Source organism: Trachypithecus francoisi, unplaced genomic scaffold (assembly GCF_009764315.1).
Source record: "Trachypithecus francoisi isolate TF-2019V2 unplaced genomic scaffold, Tfra_2.0 Lachesis_group5, whole genome shotgun sequence".
NCBI lineage: Eukaryota > Metazoa > Chordata > Mammalia > Primates > Cercopithecidae > Trachypithecus > Trachypithecus francoisi.
This window is the reverse complement of record NW_022681470.1, coordinates 112,506,756-112,526,434: the sequence shown is the minus strand read 5'-3', so window position 1 is coordinate 112,526,434 and position 19,679 is coordinate 112,506,756. Positions and strand designations below refer to the sequence as shown.

The window sequence follows — 19,679 nt, the reverse complement described above, 5'->3', positions numbered from 1 at the left end:
AGCATAGGGACCACAGTACCTTCTTCTATGGTGGGTGGGAGTACATAAATTGCTGTAATTTTTCCGGAGAGCTATTTGGTGATGCAAATAAAAACTGAAAACATCCATATCACATGACCGAGCAAATCCTATTCTTAGGAATTTGTCATAAGGGGATAATCACACACCTTTATAAAAGATGCCATATATTGGGGTGATTACTGCAGCTAACAACTACTGAACATTCCCTACATGTCATCTTCTGTGTTAGGTATCTTATACACGTTATTATTTAATCCACATAACCCCATGAGATATTACTATACCTGTATATTGCAAATGAAGAACTGGAGATTTGTTAAGTAAATTATGTTATACCATATAACAATTTATCAGGTGCTATTAAAAATGTTTCAAGAACAAGGAAAAAAAGAAACATTTAAAAAAATTTTAAAAAACAAAAACAAAAATGTTTCAGGTATTTACTGACATTGAAAGATATTCATAGCGCGCGGTGGCTCAAGCCTGTAATCCCAGCACTTTGGGAGGCCGAGACGGGCGGATCACGAGGTCAGGAGATCGAGACCATCCTGGCTAACACGGTGAAACCCCGTCTCTACTAAAAAAAAATACAAAAAATGAGCCGGGCGAGGTGGCGGGCGCCTGTAGTCCCAGCTACTCGGGAGGCTGAGGCAGGAGAATGGCGTGAACCCGGGAGGCGGAGCTTGCAGTGAGCTGAGATCCGGCCACTGCACTCCAGCCTGGGCGACAGAGCGAGACTCCGTCTCAAAAAAAAAAAAGAAAGATATTCATAGCATATTACTAAAAAGTAGGCTGCAAAACAGCATGTGACAACATATGTGCATATTTATGGTTAAAATGATATCTGGGACCGGGCACAGTGGCTCACACCTATAATCCTAGCACTTTGGGAGGCTGAGGCAGGACAATTGCTTAAGCTCAGGAGTTTAAGAACAGCCTGGGCAACATAGTGGGACTTTGCCTCCACAAAACCAACAACAACAATAGAAACTACCCAGGCCTGGTGGCAAGCACCTGTAGTCCCAGATACACTGTTTGAGCCCAGGAGGTCAAGGCTACAGTTAGCCATGATTGTGCCACTGCACTCTACTCTGGATGACAAAGCAACACTGTCTCTAAAAAAAAAAGATATCTGGAAGGATACCCTTTAAAATATCAATAGCAACCGTCGTATTATAGAATTGACACGGGTGCACTCTTCTTTATAGTTTTTCTAGAGTGCATGAATTACTCTCATTCTACCTCCAATTGGCAGAAATCATTTTTAAAATAAAACTATGTAAGTAAGCTATTTTTAGTTAAAAAAAAAAAAAAAGAAAAAGTATAAAGGAAAGGGTGATATAAAAAGTACATAGACCATGTTAATTAATTAATTTATTTTTTGGGGGCAAAGTCTCACTCTGTTACCCAGGCTGGAGTGCAGTGGTGTGATCTCAGCTCACTGCAACCTCCATCTTCCAGGTTCAAGCAAGTCTCATGCCTCAGCCTTCCCAGTAGCTAAGATTACAGGTGCATGCCACCACGCCTGGCTAATGTTTGTATTTTTAGTAAAGACGGGGTTTTACCATGTTGGCCAGGATGGTTTTGAACTCCTGACCTCAAGTGATCCGCCCACCTCAGCCTCCCAAAGTGCTGGGATTATAGGCGTGAACCACCGAGCCTGGATGCATGTTAGTTTATTCTTATTTATATTACACTAGCTAACAGATATACCAGAAGGTTATAGGATAGGTCAAGAGCCCCTGCTACACTGAGGTACAGGAACATAGGTGGTCCTGATGTAAGGTAGACCTCCTAATATCATTAATCACTGATACACTAAGCTGCCTTTTCAGAGTCACATTCAGAGCCTTTTGTCCATTACCTATTGAATAGTGATTTCTGGTGTCCCAGATGGTACCAACAGCCATCTACTGCCCTCGGTAGGGGAGCTCCGAAGCAGAAGTAACTGGCTGGCATTTATAGCTGCCATCTGACTGTCAAATAGATTTTCAGGAATTCATTATGTTAGAAAGCAGGGGACAGCTTGTACTACCTTCTCTAAAAGGCATCCACCTTGAGAGCTGATGATATAAGACTCATCCAAGAATTTATTGCCTACCATCTTAAAGCAGGAGGCCCCCACACTTCAGAGTTCATGAATTAGCACAATGTCCATTTCTGGGATCATCTGAATACTCCCTAGGTTCTGTTCACAAGATTCTTCATGGAAACAATCATCTTCACATCTAATTAAACTAGAAGCCAAATTAAATTACTGTTACCATAAGCTTGGAAAATTTAAAGTTGGGCCCAAGAGTCACTGTAGCTTGGAAAAAAATCTAGTCATGAGAAACTTCTATCTTTAGTTACACACATAATCAAAAATAAAACACTGAAAAAACTAACACTGGCACTACTGCGTGTGGGTCAGTTTTCCCAAGGCAAGGTCCAGCTTAAAAGCCACTTGCTGACGGCCTGACCATGTACCCATCAGGAGCAGCCTTTTTGACAAGCAAAGAAGGAGGTGAATTCAATGATGGCATTCTTCACATACATGCCCTCTTTCAACAAATATGTCTGCATGCCTACCATGTGCTGTGATGATACATGCTCTGAGCTACTGAAGATTATACCCTATCAACAGGCATCTTATGTACAGAAATCTAAAAAGAAAGGCTAAACACACTAGACTTTTAATCTACAGAAGTCAGCCTGTCACACTGAAAACAAAACTACGAAAGAACGTTAAGCCTCACCCAGTAACTAACTGGCTGGGATGGTAGGCACAAATCATTTTCTCTGTTGGGAATCCATTTCCTCAGGAGTAAAACTGAGGATTACGAAGGCAAGGCATTGGTGATCCCACAAAGACTGGGGATCTAGGATTAGTCTTCCAAAGCCCAGTGAGGCTTAGAACACAACCTGAGTGATGCTTTTGCAGGCAGGAAGAAAATCCTAACAGAATATAGCTCTGTTAAATTAGGCACTGCTAGAATCATAAAACACGAGCCAGAAATAAGATCACAAATGTCCCAGTTCTCATGGAGTCTATTCTTGGAAATGAAAAAATTAACTACAAAATAATGTACAAGTTTTCAAATCTATTTAATTATTCAGTTTTCTGAGGGAGCATGATACAGAGGAGAGTACACCAGGCTAATAATCAGTCAACCCGAATTTTATTTCCAGCTCTGCAAAAAGCTGCGTGAAACTGGGCAGCACAACCTGACATCATTACCAAAGTGAGGGGGCTAGAACGACAATCTTTCTAGTCTTTCTAAGCTTTAAAATTCTATGACTCATCAACAATTCAGCCACTCAGTTTGCTTTTCAACTGCTATGTATCTGGGTTTTTGTTGTTTTGGAGATCGGCTCCCTGCTCCACAATAGGCCAGTGTTCAAAGGAAAGGGGCAACAGCAACCTCCATGATTTAGATGCCTCAGCAACCTAGATACGCACTGAAAAGAAGCAAGGAGACCCCTGATGCCACTATTATGCATTAAAAATCTGTGCATTTGACTTCTAAGAGAAATCTGCAGACCATCACTCTAATTCAATTTATTAAACTGGTTAGAATTGTCTAATGTTAGAAATCTGCTTTCTTAGCATACAGAGGAAGCAAATCAAATTTGAGAGTGATATATGTAGAGACAGACAGGGACAACAGCAAGAGGAAGAGGATATTACAAGAGGAATTATAAAGGGAGTATCATTTCTGCAGGAAAAAAGCAAACAGGCAGACAATGGCATTAAGTTTATAATCTAGGACATTTGAAATGGGAGAAGATAGCCCATATATCTCAATAGCCCCTGTAGGTATTAAATATTATACCACATTAAAATACTGTGAGTCATGTCTTAGTCCATTTTCAGTTGCTATAAGAGAATATCCAAGACTGGGCAATTTATAAACAAATGATGTTTATTTAGCTCACAGTTCTGGAGGCTGTGAAGTCCAAAAGCATGGCATAGGCATCTGTAGAGGATCATCCCATGGCAGAAACTGGAAGCAAGCACAGGAGACACAGAAAAGAAATAGGAACAGGCCAGGCATGGTGGCTCACGCCTGTAATGGCAGCACTTTGGGAGGCCAAGGCAGGTGGATCACTTGAGGTCAGGAGTTTGAAACCAGCCTGGCCAACATGGTGAAAATCCATCTCTACTAAAAATACAAAAATTAGCCAGGCATGGTGGCACAAACCTGTAATTCCAGCTACTTGGGAGGCAGAGGCATGAGAATCCCTTGAACCTGGGAGGTGGAGGTTGCAGTGAGCTGAGATCACAACTCTGCACTGTAGCCTGGACAAAAGAGTGAGACTCTGTCTCAAAAAAAAAAAAAAGAAAAAGAAAAAGGAAAAGGAAAAGAAAAAGAAAAAAATAAAAGAAATAGGACCAAACTCTCCCCCTACTATAATTAACCCACTCCTGGGATAAAGGCCTTAATCCATTCATGAGTTGGTGCCCTCATGATATAATACCTCTTAAAGACCCACCACTTAATACTGTTACATTGACAATTAAGTTCCTAAAACATGAATTTGGGGAGGCACACTCAAACCACAGCAGTCCTGGTATAGCATAATTTATTATCTTCTTAGTGACCTAGACTCATATTGTTGACCAAGAAGCAGAGAAGTATATTAGAATGATTTCCATTAAAAAAGCAAGCAGACAAAAACCCTTTGGCACTTACAAAAGGGTAGGCTTAGTTTTTGAAAGTCACTTCCATGAAACAATTCATTTCTCAATAAATAGCTACATTTCATAATTTTTTGCATTTAACGGCTATATCTTAGCTCATTTTAAAGAAAAGAAAGTGACAAAGAGATATGCTCCAGTTGCCAGCTGACTGAGCCGAGAGAACCATGAAGGCTGGCTGCTTATCCCTTGGGTGTGGGCGCTAACCCCTTCCCCCATTCCCTCTGCTACAACCACACTGGCCTTCTTCCAGATCCTGGAGTATGCCAAGCTCTTTTAGACCCAGGCCTTATGAACATGTTGTTCTCTCTGCCTGAGATACTCTTCCTGGCAAAATTCTATTCAAGTATCAGTTTAAATAATTTCTCAGTGAATCTTTCCTAATGCCCCAGACCAAAAAAGACCTGTCAATTATTCTCCTGTGGTTACTATTTTTCTTCTTGGTAGTTACCACATTTATAATTATATATCGTTTAGTGCCATTTTCTCTATTGGTCCATAAAGTTCCATCAGGATAGAGGTCTGGTGTTCTACACCAGTTCCCAGGACCTGATACAGTGAGTGCCTCATGTGTGTAGGTGCTTGATAAACATTGCTGAATTAAAGAAAAACAATAATATTTAACCTTTACTAAGCACTTATTATATTAGTATTATATATATTAAGGTACTCACTGTTAATTTATAAAGAAAGCAGCAGGCTCAGAGACATTAAGTAATTTGCTCAAAGTCAAAAAGTTGGTAAGTGGCAGAGCAAGGCTTCAATATCATGTCTGTCTGACTCCAGATTACACATTTCATGACTACTCTTTCTTCAGCACTGTGGGAGGCAAAAGTGATGAAGGACTCATAGTACAAGCTGGACCCTACCTTTAAAGAGTTTATCATTGAGGGAATAAAACTTCTATAAATGAAACTGAACACAAGACGGAAGTGTTGTATTACATGGAATAGTCCAAAATTATAGGGGAGAACAGGAAAAACTAACAAGGGCTAGAAGGGCATTCAGACAGGAACAAAGCCAGGAAAACAAAGATGGAGAAGCAAAAACCACACAGGGAGCTGGAGGGACTGGTTAGAAGGTCACTTTAACTGGAACAGAGCGTTAACATAGGCCAGGAAGTGGTGAAATAGTAGGTTAAATAAATATGCACACAGGCCGGGTGTGTTGGCTCACACCTATAATCCTACCACTTTGGAAGGCCCAGGCAGAAGAATCATTTGAGCCCAGCAATTTGAGAACAGCCTAAGCAGCATAGTAAGACCTCATCTCTACTTGTTAATAATTGTTAAAAGTTTAAAAAAGCAATATGCACATAAGAAAAAATAATTCCATGAACATTCTAGTCCGCTATTCTTTCAAGCAAAGTTCCTGCGAAGTACCTATCACATTTCACCAATATTTCTTGAAACTTCACAGAGGTCAGTAAAGCGCAAAGCTAATAGTAGCTGCTCAGTTAAAAGGGTGAAATATGCAAGGTGCTATTTCAGAGCTATCAACTTAAACCACAGTCATTAACTCTAACAAATTAAAGCTTAATGAAGAGGAAGAAAAATTGTTATTAAATTATAGTCTTTAAAAAATAATTTGGCCAGGTGCAGTGGTTCATACCTGTAATCCCAGCACTTTGGGAGGCTGAGGCAGGCAGATTGCCTGAGGTCAGGAGATCAAGACCAATCTGGCCAACATGGTAAAACCCCATCTCTACTAAAAATACAAAAATTAGCCAGGTGTGATGGTGCACACCTGTAGTCCCAGCTACTTTGAAGGCTGAGGCAGGAGGATCAATTGAACCCAGGAGGTAGAGGTTGCAGTGAGCTGAGATCATACCACTGTACTCCATTCAGCCAGGGCAACAGTGAGACTCAGTCTCAAAAAATAAATAAATAAAAATAAATAATTTTAAGTTATTTAAACCTATTTACTAGCCAGGCACAGGGATATGTGCCTATAGTCCTAGCTAACGCAGAGGCTGAGGCAGGAGGATCACTTGAGCCCAGGAATTCAAGGTTGTAACAAGCCATGATTACACCCCTGCATTCCAGTCTGGGTGACACAGTAAAGACCATGTCTTTTAAATTTTTAAATTTTGTTTTAAAACAAAACAAAAACTATTTAACCACATATGCTTGAAGCTATTATAACCAGATGACCAGGTATTTGATTACTGTTTTCTGGTTATTAATCTGATTATTTTCTTCTCCATCTCCCATAGCTTCAAGAAAGGCATTTTGGGCTGGGTGCAATGGGTCACGCCTGTAATCCCAGCACTTTGGGAAGCCGCGGTGGGTGGATCACGAGTTTAAGACCAGCCTGGCCAAGATGGTGAAACCCCTTCTCTACTAAAAATACAAAAATTAGCCAGGCGTGGTGGCAGGCACCTGTAATCCCAGTTACTTGGGGGGCTGAGGCAGAGAATTGCTTGAGCCCGGGAGGTGGAGGTTGCAGTGAGCTAAGATCACATCACTGCACTCCAGCCTGAGCAACAGAGCGAGACTCCGAAGACGGAAGGAAGGAAAGGAAGGAAAGGAAGGGCATTTTGAATAGATGATCTCTCCCTAACCCTACCTCCCACTCTCCCCTTTTTTATCCTGAGTCCAGTGATACAAGTAGTACTTTTTTTTTTCCTTTTAGATATGGGACCTCACTATGTTGCCAACGCTTGCGTATAGTGGTTATTCACAGATGCAATCACAGTGCCCTATAGCTTTGAACTCCTGGGCTTAAGCTATCCTCCTGCCTCAGCCTTCCAAATAGCTGGAACTCTAGGTGTGCACCACCACCTACCCCTAATAATTTTTTTTTTTTTTTTTGGAAGACAGTATCTCGTTCTATTGCCCAGGCTGGAATGCAGTGGTGCAATCATAGTTCACGACAGCCTCAAACTCCTGGGCTCAAGTGATCCCCTCACCTCAGACTCCTGTGTGGCTAGGGCTACCGGCATATGTTACCATACCAGACTAATTAAAAAAATTTTTTTATACAGATGGAGTCTCACTATATTGCCCAGGCTGGTTTCAAACTCATGGGCTCAAGCAATCCTCTCGCCTCAGACTCCAAAAATCTTGGAATTATAGGTGTGAGCCACCCTGCTTAGCCAGAGCTAATATATCTTAGTCCACATGTAGTTCTTGTGAGTACCTATAATAATTCTCTAGAAATATGAGATATGAAAAAAATTAAGCACATGTACAAATATTTAAGCATCTAACTGGTAATGTGTCAGAAGCTTTGTAGAGAAAATCATCACAAGAAATCCTCAACAAAAGAATATACACTAAATCCTATACCATCTCTTAATCTTCACAATGACCCTAAGAGGTAGTATTAGTACTCCCGTCTCATAGATGAAAAATCTAAGGTTCAGAGAGGTTAATTTCTCCATAGTCACCACTGAAGTTTGAATCCAGATCTAATACCTGAGATCCTGTTCCCCCAAACCACTGCCTCAAACCATCATCAATCATATTAACAAAAGTTTGACATAATCACAAAGGCTTAAAAAAAGAAGAAAACCACTACATACATGTCTTACACTTCTGCCAATCTTGACTCACTTTAATTCTTGCCACTCCCACTCAAGCCTGTCATCCAGCTCTGCCAAGTGATAAACCAAATGCATTTATGCCTCATCCATCTGCTTTAATATACACGCTCCTCAAGATTTGACTCGAGGGCTGTATCTATCAGGATCACCTGGCTGACAAGCAGGCCCTGTGGAGGCTGTGACACATCAACAGGTTTATTAAGGAATTATACGAATCACACTCATACAGTACTTCAAGGTTTCACAATATTTTAACATATATTTTCTCTTCAAAACTTCATGATAATCCTCCATTTTATGTGATGGGACGCGGAGGCTTAGAAAGGCTAGTTCAGCTCTGCTGAGGGTACTATGACCTTGAGGAGAAGAGTAGAATTCACAACTATATTACTTATAACTGGGATCTCATCACTTTGCCTTATCCCTGAAGCAAATGCATTGATTTCAACACTCCTACAAAACACTTTCAAATACAGCACCATGTTGGGACATCTACGTTCTACTCCCAGCTCTTGGCCCATAAGCAAGTCAGCCAGCCACATCAGCAAAAGGGCTCTGACCAGCTAATCGGCCCAATGATCCATGATTCAAACCGTTAAGCACATTATCAGCAAGAGTTCAATCTCATCCTTGTTCACAAATGTTGAGAAAAATCTGTTCATAGGCATCACTGACTTACAGCTCTTGGCTTCCTCATGCCTTGGCTCACATTCTTCAACAAGGTCCAGAAGTTTAGGAGTGTTTTTTGGAAACGTTTAGCACTTCAAGTATAAAGGATGGTCTGCCCCGCCCTCCGTTCTGCTTTCCTCTGGAACCTTCGCATCCAAGACCAAAGCAATGGCCGGCCTCTGAAAGGGGAACTCTTCTTGGCTCCCCATTTCTACCTGTGGTTCCTCCAGCTCTAGCCTCATGTCTAGTACTATCTGTTAAAACTCTTTCATAAGTAAGTCCTTTTGCCAAACTCCCTACCCACACCCCTTGTCTTTCCATCCACCACAAAAGAGCTACTTTTTTTTTAACTTCCCTGTATGTTTTCCTGGAAACCGTAGTCATACTTCCCATCAACTACCTCACCCTAAAATAAAGTTTCTGTTGACCATCCCTTGAACATATCTTGGATTTTCCTACTTCCTTCGTGTCTTTACAGATCTCCCTAAAAATCACCTCCACTTTGATTCTCTCTTCAGCCAGAGGGCTTTCCCAACACACTGCACTGCAGTGGTCAAGCCTTCTTCCAAACTCCCCCTGAGACATCTCTGAACACCTAAATTCTTTTTTTGTGTGTGTGTGTGTACACATTTACTTTTATTGTAACAAAGCAACTTGTACACTTTTAACGTTTAAAACTGAGCATCATCTTTCCTTTCCAGTGAAACAAAAAGAAAATTTAAAAATAAACAGGAACAAAATTACAATAGAGAATGTCAATTCCAAATAAGATCCTACAGGTTCTGCTGATTCTCCCATTGAGTGGCAGGGCTCAAGTCATCATTAGGAGAGAATTTATTTTTAAAAGTGTCATCTTAAACTGCAAGGATGTCTGTCAAATATCACAATTAAACATGCCAAAGGAGAAGCCATGTTGTCAAAATGCCCACTTAACCCACCCAAACATCTCAAACCCACCCTTTGCTGACCTTCTATAACCCCATTTTTTTCAGTATTTTTTCTTTTTTTAAACAAGAGAAAGTAGACAGATACATGTTGGTAAATGCTAACTGTCCATATTCACAGAGAGACACAGTGTACTCTCTGAGCCCAACATACCGAGAAAGGAGGAAAAAAGCTAGAATTATACACACTACTACACGGGGCCTGGCACCCTCCAGCTTCCAGCAGAGCGAAGGGAGCAGGGGTTTCTTTTTTCCCACAGAGCTCGGTGGTGTTGATTCCATACAGTTTTTGTTGAGACAGGAAGGGATAAAAATGAACTTCGAACAGAAAGGGGTAGAGACTCTTTTCCCATTGTATTCTGCTCAAGGTATTTCCCCCCAAATAAGTTGAGAACCATGGAGTAGAGAAAAGAGACCTCAAGAACAGGGTGACTGAGCACAAGAGGAAAAAAAAAAAAAAAGACTGCAACTTGCTCCCAGGGACTGGAGAAAATTTAAAAAAAGGAAGGTTGGAATCCATCAGTGTTCTATTAGTCGTCTTCTCCTTCATCCTCCTCTCCTTCCTCCCCTTCATCATCATCTTCATCTTCTTCACCTTCATCCTCATCCCCTTCTTCATCAATATCTTCTAATCCTTCCTCCTCTTCATCATCATCATCTTCTTCTCCTTCTCCTTCTTCATCATCTATATCAGGAACCAAGTAGTACTGTAATGGGTTTGGCCAAATATCATCTTTGATGACCTCTCCTAACTCATCAGCACCTGCATCAGAATGGTCAGTAAACCAGGTAAAGAAGCTCTCTGGTTCCTCACGCTGCCTCTTCCTGCTGGCTTTATTCTGCGTTTGACTTGAACGTTTCGTCAAATCCTTTCCAGATTTCCATTTGATTTCGGTGGACTTTGAAGATGGACCACCACTCTCATTCAGATAAAATCCTTTGGAGAGAACTTTATTTTCAAAGTAAGGATTTTCATCAAAATAAAAATCTATTCTGTAACCTGATTTAATATCTTCAAATTCTGTCACTTCAACTCTGGTCAAATAATGCAGTGCCTCTTCGTCTTCCTCCCCAAGCAGTGCAGACACTTGTGGATGGTTGACAAATGCTGTTACCCAAAAATTTGGGATTTTGGCAATCAATTCTGACCTCTTCTGAAAAAATGGTTGGCGGAGTTTGTTATATTTCTGTTCTACTTTCAAAATCTCCTCACTGGCTTGTTCATTAAGTCTGTCTATTTCATTTTGTACTTCATCAATGTGTTCAATTGCTTCTTGCTGTTCTTTTTCTCCCTTCTTCGGCAAGCCTGCAGAGGCCGATGTCTCCTCCGGTCCCAGAGCAGGCGGTGGTCTTGGTTTCTTCTTTTGAGGCAGGAGTGGAGACTGGCGTTTAGGGGCCATGCTGTTAGGGAAGTCCTAGAACCAGACCACGAGTCTCCTCACCCGTCCGGAAGCAGGCTGAACACTGAACACCTAAATTCTTAAGATAGCCCCAGTGCTTTGCTTTGTTTATGCACAGGTCTGGACTCCACTCAGTACATGGCAGGCTGCTCAGTAAGTGTCTAAATGAATGACATCTATATAGTAGTACTCTACCTTTAACTAAACACGTTGGTAAAACTTCTCATTTGACCCTCCAAACAATTCAAAGAACTGCTGCTCTAGTTTAAAAAACAACTGTAAAGATCACAGAAGTTAAATGATTTTCCATAATCACACAGCTATGAAGCAGCACAGCCAGGACCCAAATCTGGGTATTGAGACATCTCTTTGAAATTTTGTATACAACATATTTATGTTCTGAATCCTTTGTGACAAATAGCAAATACCAGATAAACATGATTTGAACTAACCTGTCTGGGAATTATTGAAGTTAATACAAATTTTCCTTCCCAGTTCAATTTCTCCTGGTCCTTCAGAGCAATTGTACTGTGGAACGAGACTTGCAAACTGGCTTAAGTACAATATTAGAAAGTGTGTGTGTGTGTGTGTGTGTGTGTGTGTTTTAGGATATACAGGAAGAACAAAACTGCTATCAAAAGCAAACATAAGATGGATAGTATTCATAAGCCAGAGAGGGAACATACATACGTTTTCTTCTGATTAAAATAAATGAAGCCAATTAATCACATGTGAGTTTCTACAAGTGAATAATTTATGGTAAGCTGACCATCTATTTTCAAACACACAGGCAGCCAGGATGAAGAAAAAAAGCCCAGTTTTGGCGGAGTACTATAGGAAAGGGAAAAAGAAAAATGAATTTACTGCTATCTATTGGGTTTGCTTTTGGACTATTCAAGATAGTAGCTTTTATTAGCATTACATTTTTCAGCCAACAAGGAACAAACAATAAAATATTACCCCCAAAATAAAAGAGACAAATGTCTTCCATAACTATATGAAGAAAAGCACTCCCGCTATCTTTAAAAACACTCATATTTCACTGAAGCAAGTCCTGGAGGGGGTAGTAAACACCCTAAATGTGAAATCCATGCTATGCTCAAGTTTGACTGGGAAGTCAAACAGCCACAATTTGCTTCTAAATTTGGAATCTGCCAGTAAACATTTGTGATCACAACCTCTGGCCTCTCTTCTTCCATATGAATCATAGAATTTTTAAAAGAAATTTTAAGGCTAGTCCAAAACTTCTCGTGTTGTAGATGAGGAATGGAGGACCAGAGACTAAAATGTAAAACAAAAAATAAACTACATTCACAGAAAACTTACTCAGCAGAACATGACAGGTTCTGAATGGAAGGATTTTGTTTTTACTGTGGTTTCCTGAGACTGAGATTGGGGATAGAGAAGGAAAAATAGCCTCCATCTTTCACCTAACAATTTTCATAGGTATGAGGAATCTGTCATGAACATTCATTCAACCAAACTATCTCAAAGCCACATGCTACTAATCCAGCTTCGACTGTAGTCACCACTGAAACAACAAAAAAACTGCCTAGAACTGACTGAAATTGATCAGCTTGTTCTTCAAGCCCCATTAATCCTCAAATCCACCTGCATACAAATCACTGAGACCACATAGTGGGAAGAACAAGTTTTCACCAAGTTTCTAAAAACAGAAGTAAAAGATGCAATAAAAACACTGATTACAAAAGGAGAGAAGGAACTGAAACTTGTAGAAATTTACAAATGCAGTATCTAGTTCATAATATTATCAGACTCATTGCCACAGTTTTGTTTTTTCTAGAAAGCTGTTATTTTTAATTACATGTCAAATGTGATGGGTTTGTCTGCCTTAATGTTAGCCCCTAATTACATAAAACATCTGAGCCTCATTTCTGCAGCCTCAAAACAGTTCACTTTCTGTTAAAAAAAAAAAAATGGAGGGGTAGGATTAGGTAGGAAGGAGGGAGAAAAACAAACATTACTCCCCCATTCTGACCACTATAACTTGGTGCTAAGCACTGCCCAGCATGTGATGGTCACACAAGGGTAACAGGCCAACTGGGACAAAGTTGGGGAGCGCAGACTCTGCAGTCACCCACTGAGAACCCAATGCCTGTTGACAAGAGTTGATTGGAAACTGGCAGAGTGCTGAAGAAACTGTTAATAGTACCTGTGACCCTGACATGAAAGATCTGATCAAAACAGCAGGATAGAAAGCCTATTATTGTTGCTAATATCACAAAAAGAAAATAGTCATTAGAAATTGAACAGAACATAAGCCTTCTTCCAATTATTTCCACAAGCAGACATGAGACTCAGATTTCTAATTAAAAATCACTGTGCACAGAGCCAAATATTTGAGTCAGCAGAGAACTTACCTAATTGTTAACACTGCATTCCCTTGGAGCCATCTGTCATACCTGGCTAGCTTTCTACTTTCATCCCAACCAAACTTCAGATGAAGACTAACCTTTCCCCAGATAAATCACATTTCATCAAATCTGCTGATACTTCTTACTGAAATATCCAATGCATAAGTGATTTTAACATCCCTCTAGGGGCTAAAGGTCTAACTATACATTGTATGAGAGAGGGCTCTTCCTGAGGGTTTTGCTCACTCTGCTCAACCAGGACCAAGAAGGAGACCCTACAGAGTTCCTACTCCTTGATCCAAAACTGAATGGAAGAAACAGAACTCAAGAGAATATTAAATAAGCTAGACAGCTGGGGGTGCTAGGGAAGGTAGTATGAAGAGAGGCCAAGTATTGGAATAAATGAGGCAGTTAGGAAGTTCCTGGGCATTAAAGGACTGATCTTCAGACTTCCGGGTGTTACAAAGGTCTGGTGATCCACAACAACAGGCCGAGGGCTTCAGAGGCAGCTCCCTGAAGCCTCTGACAGGCACACTCAGTCCTGTGAGCTTGGATTCAACCCTGCCAGCGCCAGCAAACAAACACACGCATTCTTCCCAGAGCTGACACCCCATACAACACGGCCTCTCTACAGGGCCTGTTTATTTAAGAAACCAGATGCTTTGATGTTGGAGTAGAAGTTGGGAAGTTATGTTTAAAGAAGTAGTTAGTGACAGGAGCAGAGGGAGGACAGCAAATAAGCAACAGTTCCTGGCTTTATTCATCATAAGTTTTAAAAGTTTTAAGGAAATTGTCAAATGGTCTGTACACAGGAATGAGAAGAAATGAGAAGTAAGGAAATTACATCAGCCACCACCACAACTCGGGCCAAGGCATTTCGTCTGTTCCTTTAAGACAGTTTCATGCCTACCCTCAAAGGGGTGCTTACAGCAGAAATGTTTTGAAGCAACCCAACTTAGCAACCAACATTAATAAAGTCTTCTAGGCCTGCTCAATTTCACGCATGTACAAAGGTTATACATGTCATGGATACTCCAAGCAGTTGAAGGGAACAATCACTTAAAAATGTGGCATGAAAACAGTTTTGAGTTCCAGGCAAAAGGAAGATTATTGAGACTAAGAAAAGAGCATTTATAAATGATAGCTAATTGCTGAGTGCTAATTATGTGTCAGACATTGTTCTAATGAGTTATTACATATGTATAGATTATACAACACAATGTGATATGTTGTAATACGTACTATAACTCATTACAACATAATACAATATTACATATATATTATGTAATACAAATATATATTATACAATACAATAATACACATATACGTATATATTATGTTTATATAATTTAACACATACTCATTTAATTCTCACAACCACCCTACAAATTAAGTGCTCTTATCTTCACTTTACAGATTAGGAACTGAGATACAGAAAACTTAAGTAACTTATCCAAGATCAGTGACATGGCCAGGGTTCAAATGCAGACAGTCCAGACAAGGCAGTGCTATATTGCCTTACCATGGTATGTCAAACCCTTAGAACAAAATTAGGGAGCATAATTTTTGGAATGGTATAACTATTTATCTTTCTCCTTTGTTTTCTTGTCATCCCTTTTGTTTGTTTTTTTAGTAACAGCCAATATTTTTTATTCCACTTTCCCATGAGTCTATCATAACTAACTTGTATTATTATAACTAGAAAGGAAAATGTTTTCTCCTGCCTCAACTCCTAAAATAGAGCACTTAATCATTAGAACTTCTATGTGAAAAAATATATACTGTGTGTAATAAACCCAATACACTTTAAATATATTTTAAATTAATAGACTGAAATGATATGAGAAAAAAATCTTAGAGAGAAAAAGGGAGGCTTGGGCAAAGAGAAAAACCTGTTGGATTTCATGTACAAAGAAGCCTGAGTGGTCATCAGGACACCGGTCTCCTAAAAACGTCATGTAAACGCACTATCATGCTTTAGCTTTACCGTGCTTTCTTGAGAAGACAGGTTAAATGCTAATATATTCTCACAAGCCACAGAAACAGGTCTAGTAGTTTGCTATAACCTTCTGAGGCTTTTCATTCTCCAGTCTGAATGATCTTTTCTCTGTATCTTGGCACCCCCAGCACCTAGCACAGATCTAGGCATTTGGAGGGCATTCACATACACTGATGATATGAATTACTGTGGCTTCAAACGAAACAGGACCAAGTTAAAAGAAATAAGAGAACCATGAACTTTTGCTTTTTCTTGGGACTCAAATCCTGTCATATTATGTAGGAAAAATGATTCTACATGTACTTTCCTTCCCTAGTTGTACAAAGTATACAACATCTCTGATAAAAAGTTGTTCTGTCATGCTGATGCTTTTATTTCACCCTGTTTTATAAAGGGTCCAAAAATGCTAGATCTCTTCAATACAGTTCAGGATTTTTTATGACTTCTAAAACCAAACAAATAAATAGAAGAACAGGCTACTACGTAATAATTCTTGGTTAAGGAAGTGCTACTTAACCATTTTTAAGGTAAAGGATATTAAACAAAGGCTCCACTTTTTCTTTTTTTTTAACCAGATACAAAAAGGATGAGATCTCTGAAGAAGAGACCACGGATGATTAACAAATGCAAAACTTTTTTGTTTGTTTGTTTGAGACAGAGTCTCACTCTGTTACCCAGGCTGGAGTGCAATGGTGCGATCTCGGCTCACTGCAACCTCTGCCTCCCGGGTTCAAGTGATCCTCATGCCTCAGCCTCCAGAGTAGCTGGAATTACAGGCGCATGCCACTGCGTCTGGCTAACTTTTGTATTTTTAGTAGAGACAGGGTTTCACCATGCTGGCCAGGCTAGTCTTGAACTCCTTACCTCAAGTGATCCACCTGCCTTGGCCTCCCACAATGATGGGATTACAGGTGTGAGCCACCATGCCCAGCCAAAACAGCTATTTTAAGTAAGGTCACTGAAAAAAAGACTAGGAGAGAAAAACTAAAATAAATAAATAAATAAATTATTGCCAACAGCCAAATGAAAGAAATAGAAGGAAATTCCTTTTTTTTTGTGAGACAGAGTCTCGCTCTGTTGCCCAGGCTGGAGTGCAGTGGTGTGATCTTGGCTCACTGAAAGCTCTGCCTTCTGGGTTCACGCCATTCTCCTGCCTCAGCCTCCCGAGTAGCAGGGACTACAGGCGCCCACCACCACACCCGTCTAATTTTTTGTATTTTTAGTAGAGACGGGGTTTCACCGTGTTAACCAGTATGGTCTCAATCTCCTGACCTTGTGATCCGCCCACCTCAGCCTCCCAAAGTGCTGGGATTACAGGCGTGAGCCACCACACCCAGCTAAAAGGAAATTTCTTTACATATGGACTTCAAAGAATGAGTGGTTTTAGGTCTACTCTTCTATAGATTTGACCTTAGAACCCCTGAGCCAGTTTTCTCAACCTCTTGCTTTGGAATCAATATATTACAAATGACATATCAATTCAAACTAACCAGTAAGACTCTGACTCAAGGAATAAATCCAGGCAGGGCATAGTGGCTCACGCCTCTAATCCCAGGACTGTGGCAGGCTAAGGTGGGTGGAGCACTTGAGCCCAGGAGTTCAAGACCAGCCTGGGGAACACGGCAAAGCCCTGTTTCAAAAAAAAAAAAAAAAAAGGGGAAAGAAAAGAAAAGAACAATTAGCTGGGTGCATGCACCTGTAGTCCCGACTACATGGGAGGCCGAGGTGAGAGGATCACTTGAGCCCAAGAGGTCAGGGCTGCAGTGGGCTGTGATCACACCACTGCATTCCAGCCTGGGCAACAGAGTGAGACCCTATCTCAAAAAAAATTTTAAAAAAAGGAATTATACAAAAATTAGCTAGGCACAGAGGTGCACACCTGTAGTCCCAGCTACTCAGGAGGCTGAGGTAAGAGCCTGTCTCCAAAAAAAAAAAAGAAAAGAAAAAAGGAGTAAATCTAAATCCAGGAGCAGAAGCACACCGAAAAGTTAGGTCAACCAGCGAGAGAAGAATTTGAAATATGGAGTAAGAATGCTGTGTCCAGCTAGTGGTCCAGTATAAATTAAGTATCACTGCTGTAAAGACTTTCTCAATCCCCCACTGTGAGAAGGAAGTCTATTTGATTTTTTTTTTTTTCTCATCAAGTAGGAAGACTTTCTAGAACTCATTCTACCCAACCTGTCCCACCCTCCAGCACTAGCTTGGCTACCTTTACACAGCTGCTGCTCGGGCTGCGCAAAGCACAGTTATTCTTGAATACTTGTGTCTTGTGTCCCCAGATCAGAGAATTCTATCACAGGTGACAAGTAGGTCCAGATAATTGGGCAGTCCAAAGGGAGACTGAGGCTTGGCTGGCGCTGAAATACGGTTACGAAAGGACAAGGGCGGGCACAGAACCTTGGCCATCCATCCCTGCCCCCAAGTGCAATTCATTTTCTTTGAAAGAGGAAAACAGGCAAGGGAGAAAATATATATAATTGAAAATATACTATGCAAATGTGGCTAGCAAGGATTAAATTGTTAAGTTTAGAGAAACAGGAGAAAGATGCCCAAGTTGTGCTGAAGCAAGAAACCAGGACTTTCTTAATAATTGGTTTTGTCAGTCCTTTAATGTGCGAAGGTTGAGCTGCTTGTCCCCACGGACAGAAATCCCATAATTCTGAAAGTCTTTTGACCAAGAGCTGGCTCAAAGCAGAATGTGTGCAATGCGTTTCTTAACTATTGAAAATCTTGTCAACGCGGGATATAGACATGCTAGTCAGTTCCACACCATGACAGAAGGTCAAATCTGAAGCAGTCAGAAAGATCACATAAATACTGCCATCTCATTTCCAATCTAGTCCCCTTAACTATTAAAACACGGTTACCAGACCGCTGCTTCGGGCCTCCTAAACTCCCGCCTCTCCCACCCGGAAAGTACTGACCCACGGAGGACACACCTTTGCTTCGGCGCAGCCCAACTTCTGCAAGCGCACAAGAGTTAATTACTCCTTCACCTTCCTGGGGCCTAACAGCGTTACTGGGTCCTGATTATTTATACAGACGAAAAACGACGTTCAAGAGATTCTGACAACTTTAAAAAAAAAAAAAAAAAAAAAAGAATGCGGTGGAAGTCTAAGATTGCCTCCCCTGTGACGAAACACAGCCCCGCCGGCCGCTCCGGCCCGACTCCGCCCGCCCGCCCGCCGCAGTTTCGGGGCTGCGGCCCGGGGGGCGCGGGCGCGGCGGGGCCGGGGTCTCCTCCGGGAGTCGCGGGGAGCACGGGCCGGGAGGGGCACGCGGGCGGCACCTCGCAGCCGAGCGGCTCCCGGGCCCGGCGCCCGCTCACCTGGTGCGTGTTGTTGGCCAGCTTGGCGACGAAGTCCCGGACCCGGCCGCACTCCTCGTCCTCGCCTGGCGCGCTGCGACGCCAACGGCCGCCGCGGGGAAACGCGCCCCCGGCCGCGGCCGCCCGCAGCCCCCAGCTCACCCCGATGGGGCCAGACCAGCGCAGCAGAGGGGCAGCGGGCGGCGGCGGCGCGTCCAGCCGGTCCTGGCCAAGGGTCACCGGCGGCAGCAACTGCAGGAGGAGGAGGAGGCCGAGGCCGTGGGGCCAGCGCGAGAGGCCGTCCGCAGCTCCCCGGGGCCGCTCCATCGCCGCCGAATGCCGCCGACGCCGACACCTGCCGCCCGGCGCGCCCGCCCACCCCCGTCGGCGCGCGCCACACCCCCGAGCCGAGCGCGGCGCTCCTTGGATACGCGCGGCCGGGCCTCTCCGCCCCATAGGCTGGCCGCCTGTCCCTCTTCCCCGGTCCACTCCTCATTGGCTCGCGTCGCCTCCGGCTTCGGGGGTCCTGGATTCGGATGCCAAGATGCGGGACTGATTGGCTGGAACGTGGCAGAGACTGCTGAGGTCAACCCCGCCTCGCCCGGCGTCTCCCGGGCCCGGCTTGTGGAGTTCACGTAGGAGCTTCTCCCACCTTCCCGCCGAGCCCTGGGCTCCTGGCGCCGCGACCCCTTGCTGCACTTCTAGCGCCCTCAAGTTGGGGCTGGGTTACGTCCCT

General features: G+C 42.3%; 2 protein-coding genes across 6 annotated transcripts in view; both read right to left on the bottom strand.

Annotated features, from left to right (window-relative positions):
• Positions 1-19,348, bottom strand: part of SORT1 (sortilin 1) — a 92,698-nt gene extending 73,350 nt beyond the window's left edge. The window contains exons 1-2 of one of the 5 annotated variants that reach the window (XM_033198341.1): positions 18,965-19,239; positions 18,576-18,709 (exon numbers count right to left, since the gene is read on the bottom strand). Coding sequence is in view for 4 of the 5 variants with exons in the window: in XM_033198339.1 (XP_033054230.1) it covers positions 18,965-19,270 (306 nt within the window). In the remaining variant the exon portion in view is untranslated. Of the gene's footprint in view, positions 1-8,928; positions 9,083-18,575; positions 18,710-18,964 lie in introns of those variants that run through there. The other 4 variants (XM_033198339.1, XM_033198338.1, XM_033198337.1 and 1 more) reach the window with 4 other exon arrangements.
• LOC117075730 (protein SET-like) lies at positions 9,538-11,340 on the bottom strand. The gene has a single exon (XM_033198342.1). It carries the CDS (start codon positions 11,260-11,262, stop codon positions 10,393-10,395), a length of 870 nt encoding a protein of 289 aa, XP_033054233.1. The 5' UTR covers positions 11,263-11,340; the 3' UTR covers positions 9,538-10,392.
• Positions 19,349-19,679: the final 331 nt, after the last annotated feature.

Excerpts from the sequence above, each read along its gene's own strand:
- LOC117075730 (XM_033198342.1), bottom strand. The coding sequence starts at position 11,262 with ATGGCCCCTAAACGCCAGTCTCCACTCCTGCCTCAAAAGAAGAAACCA.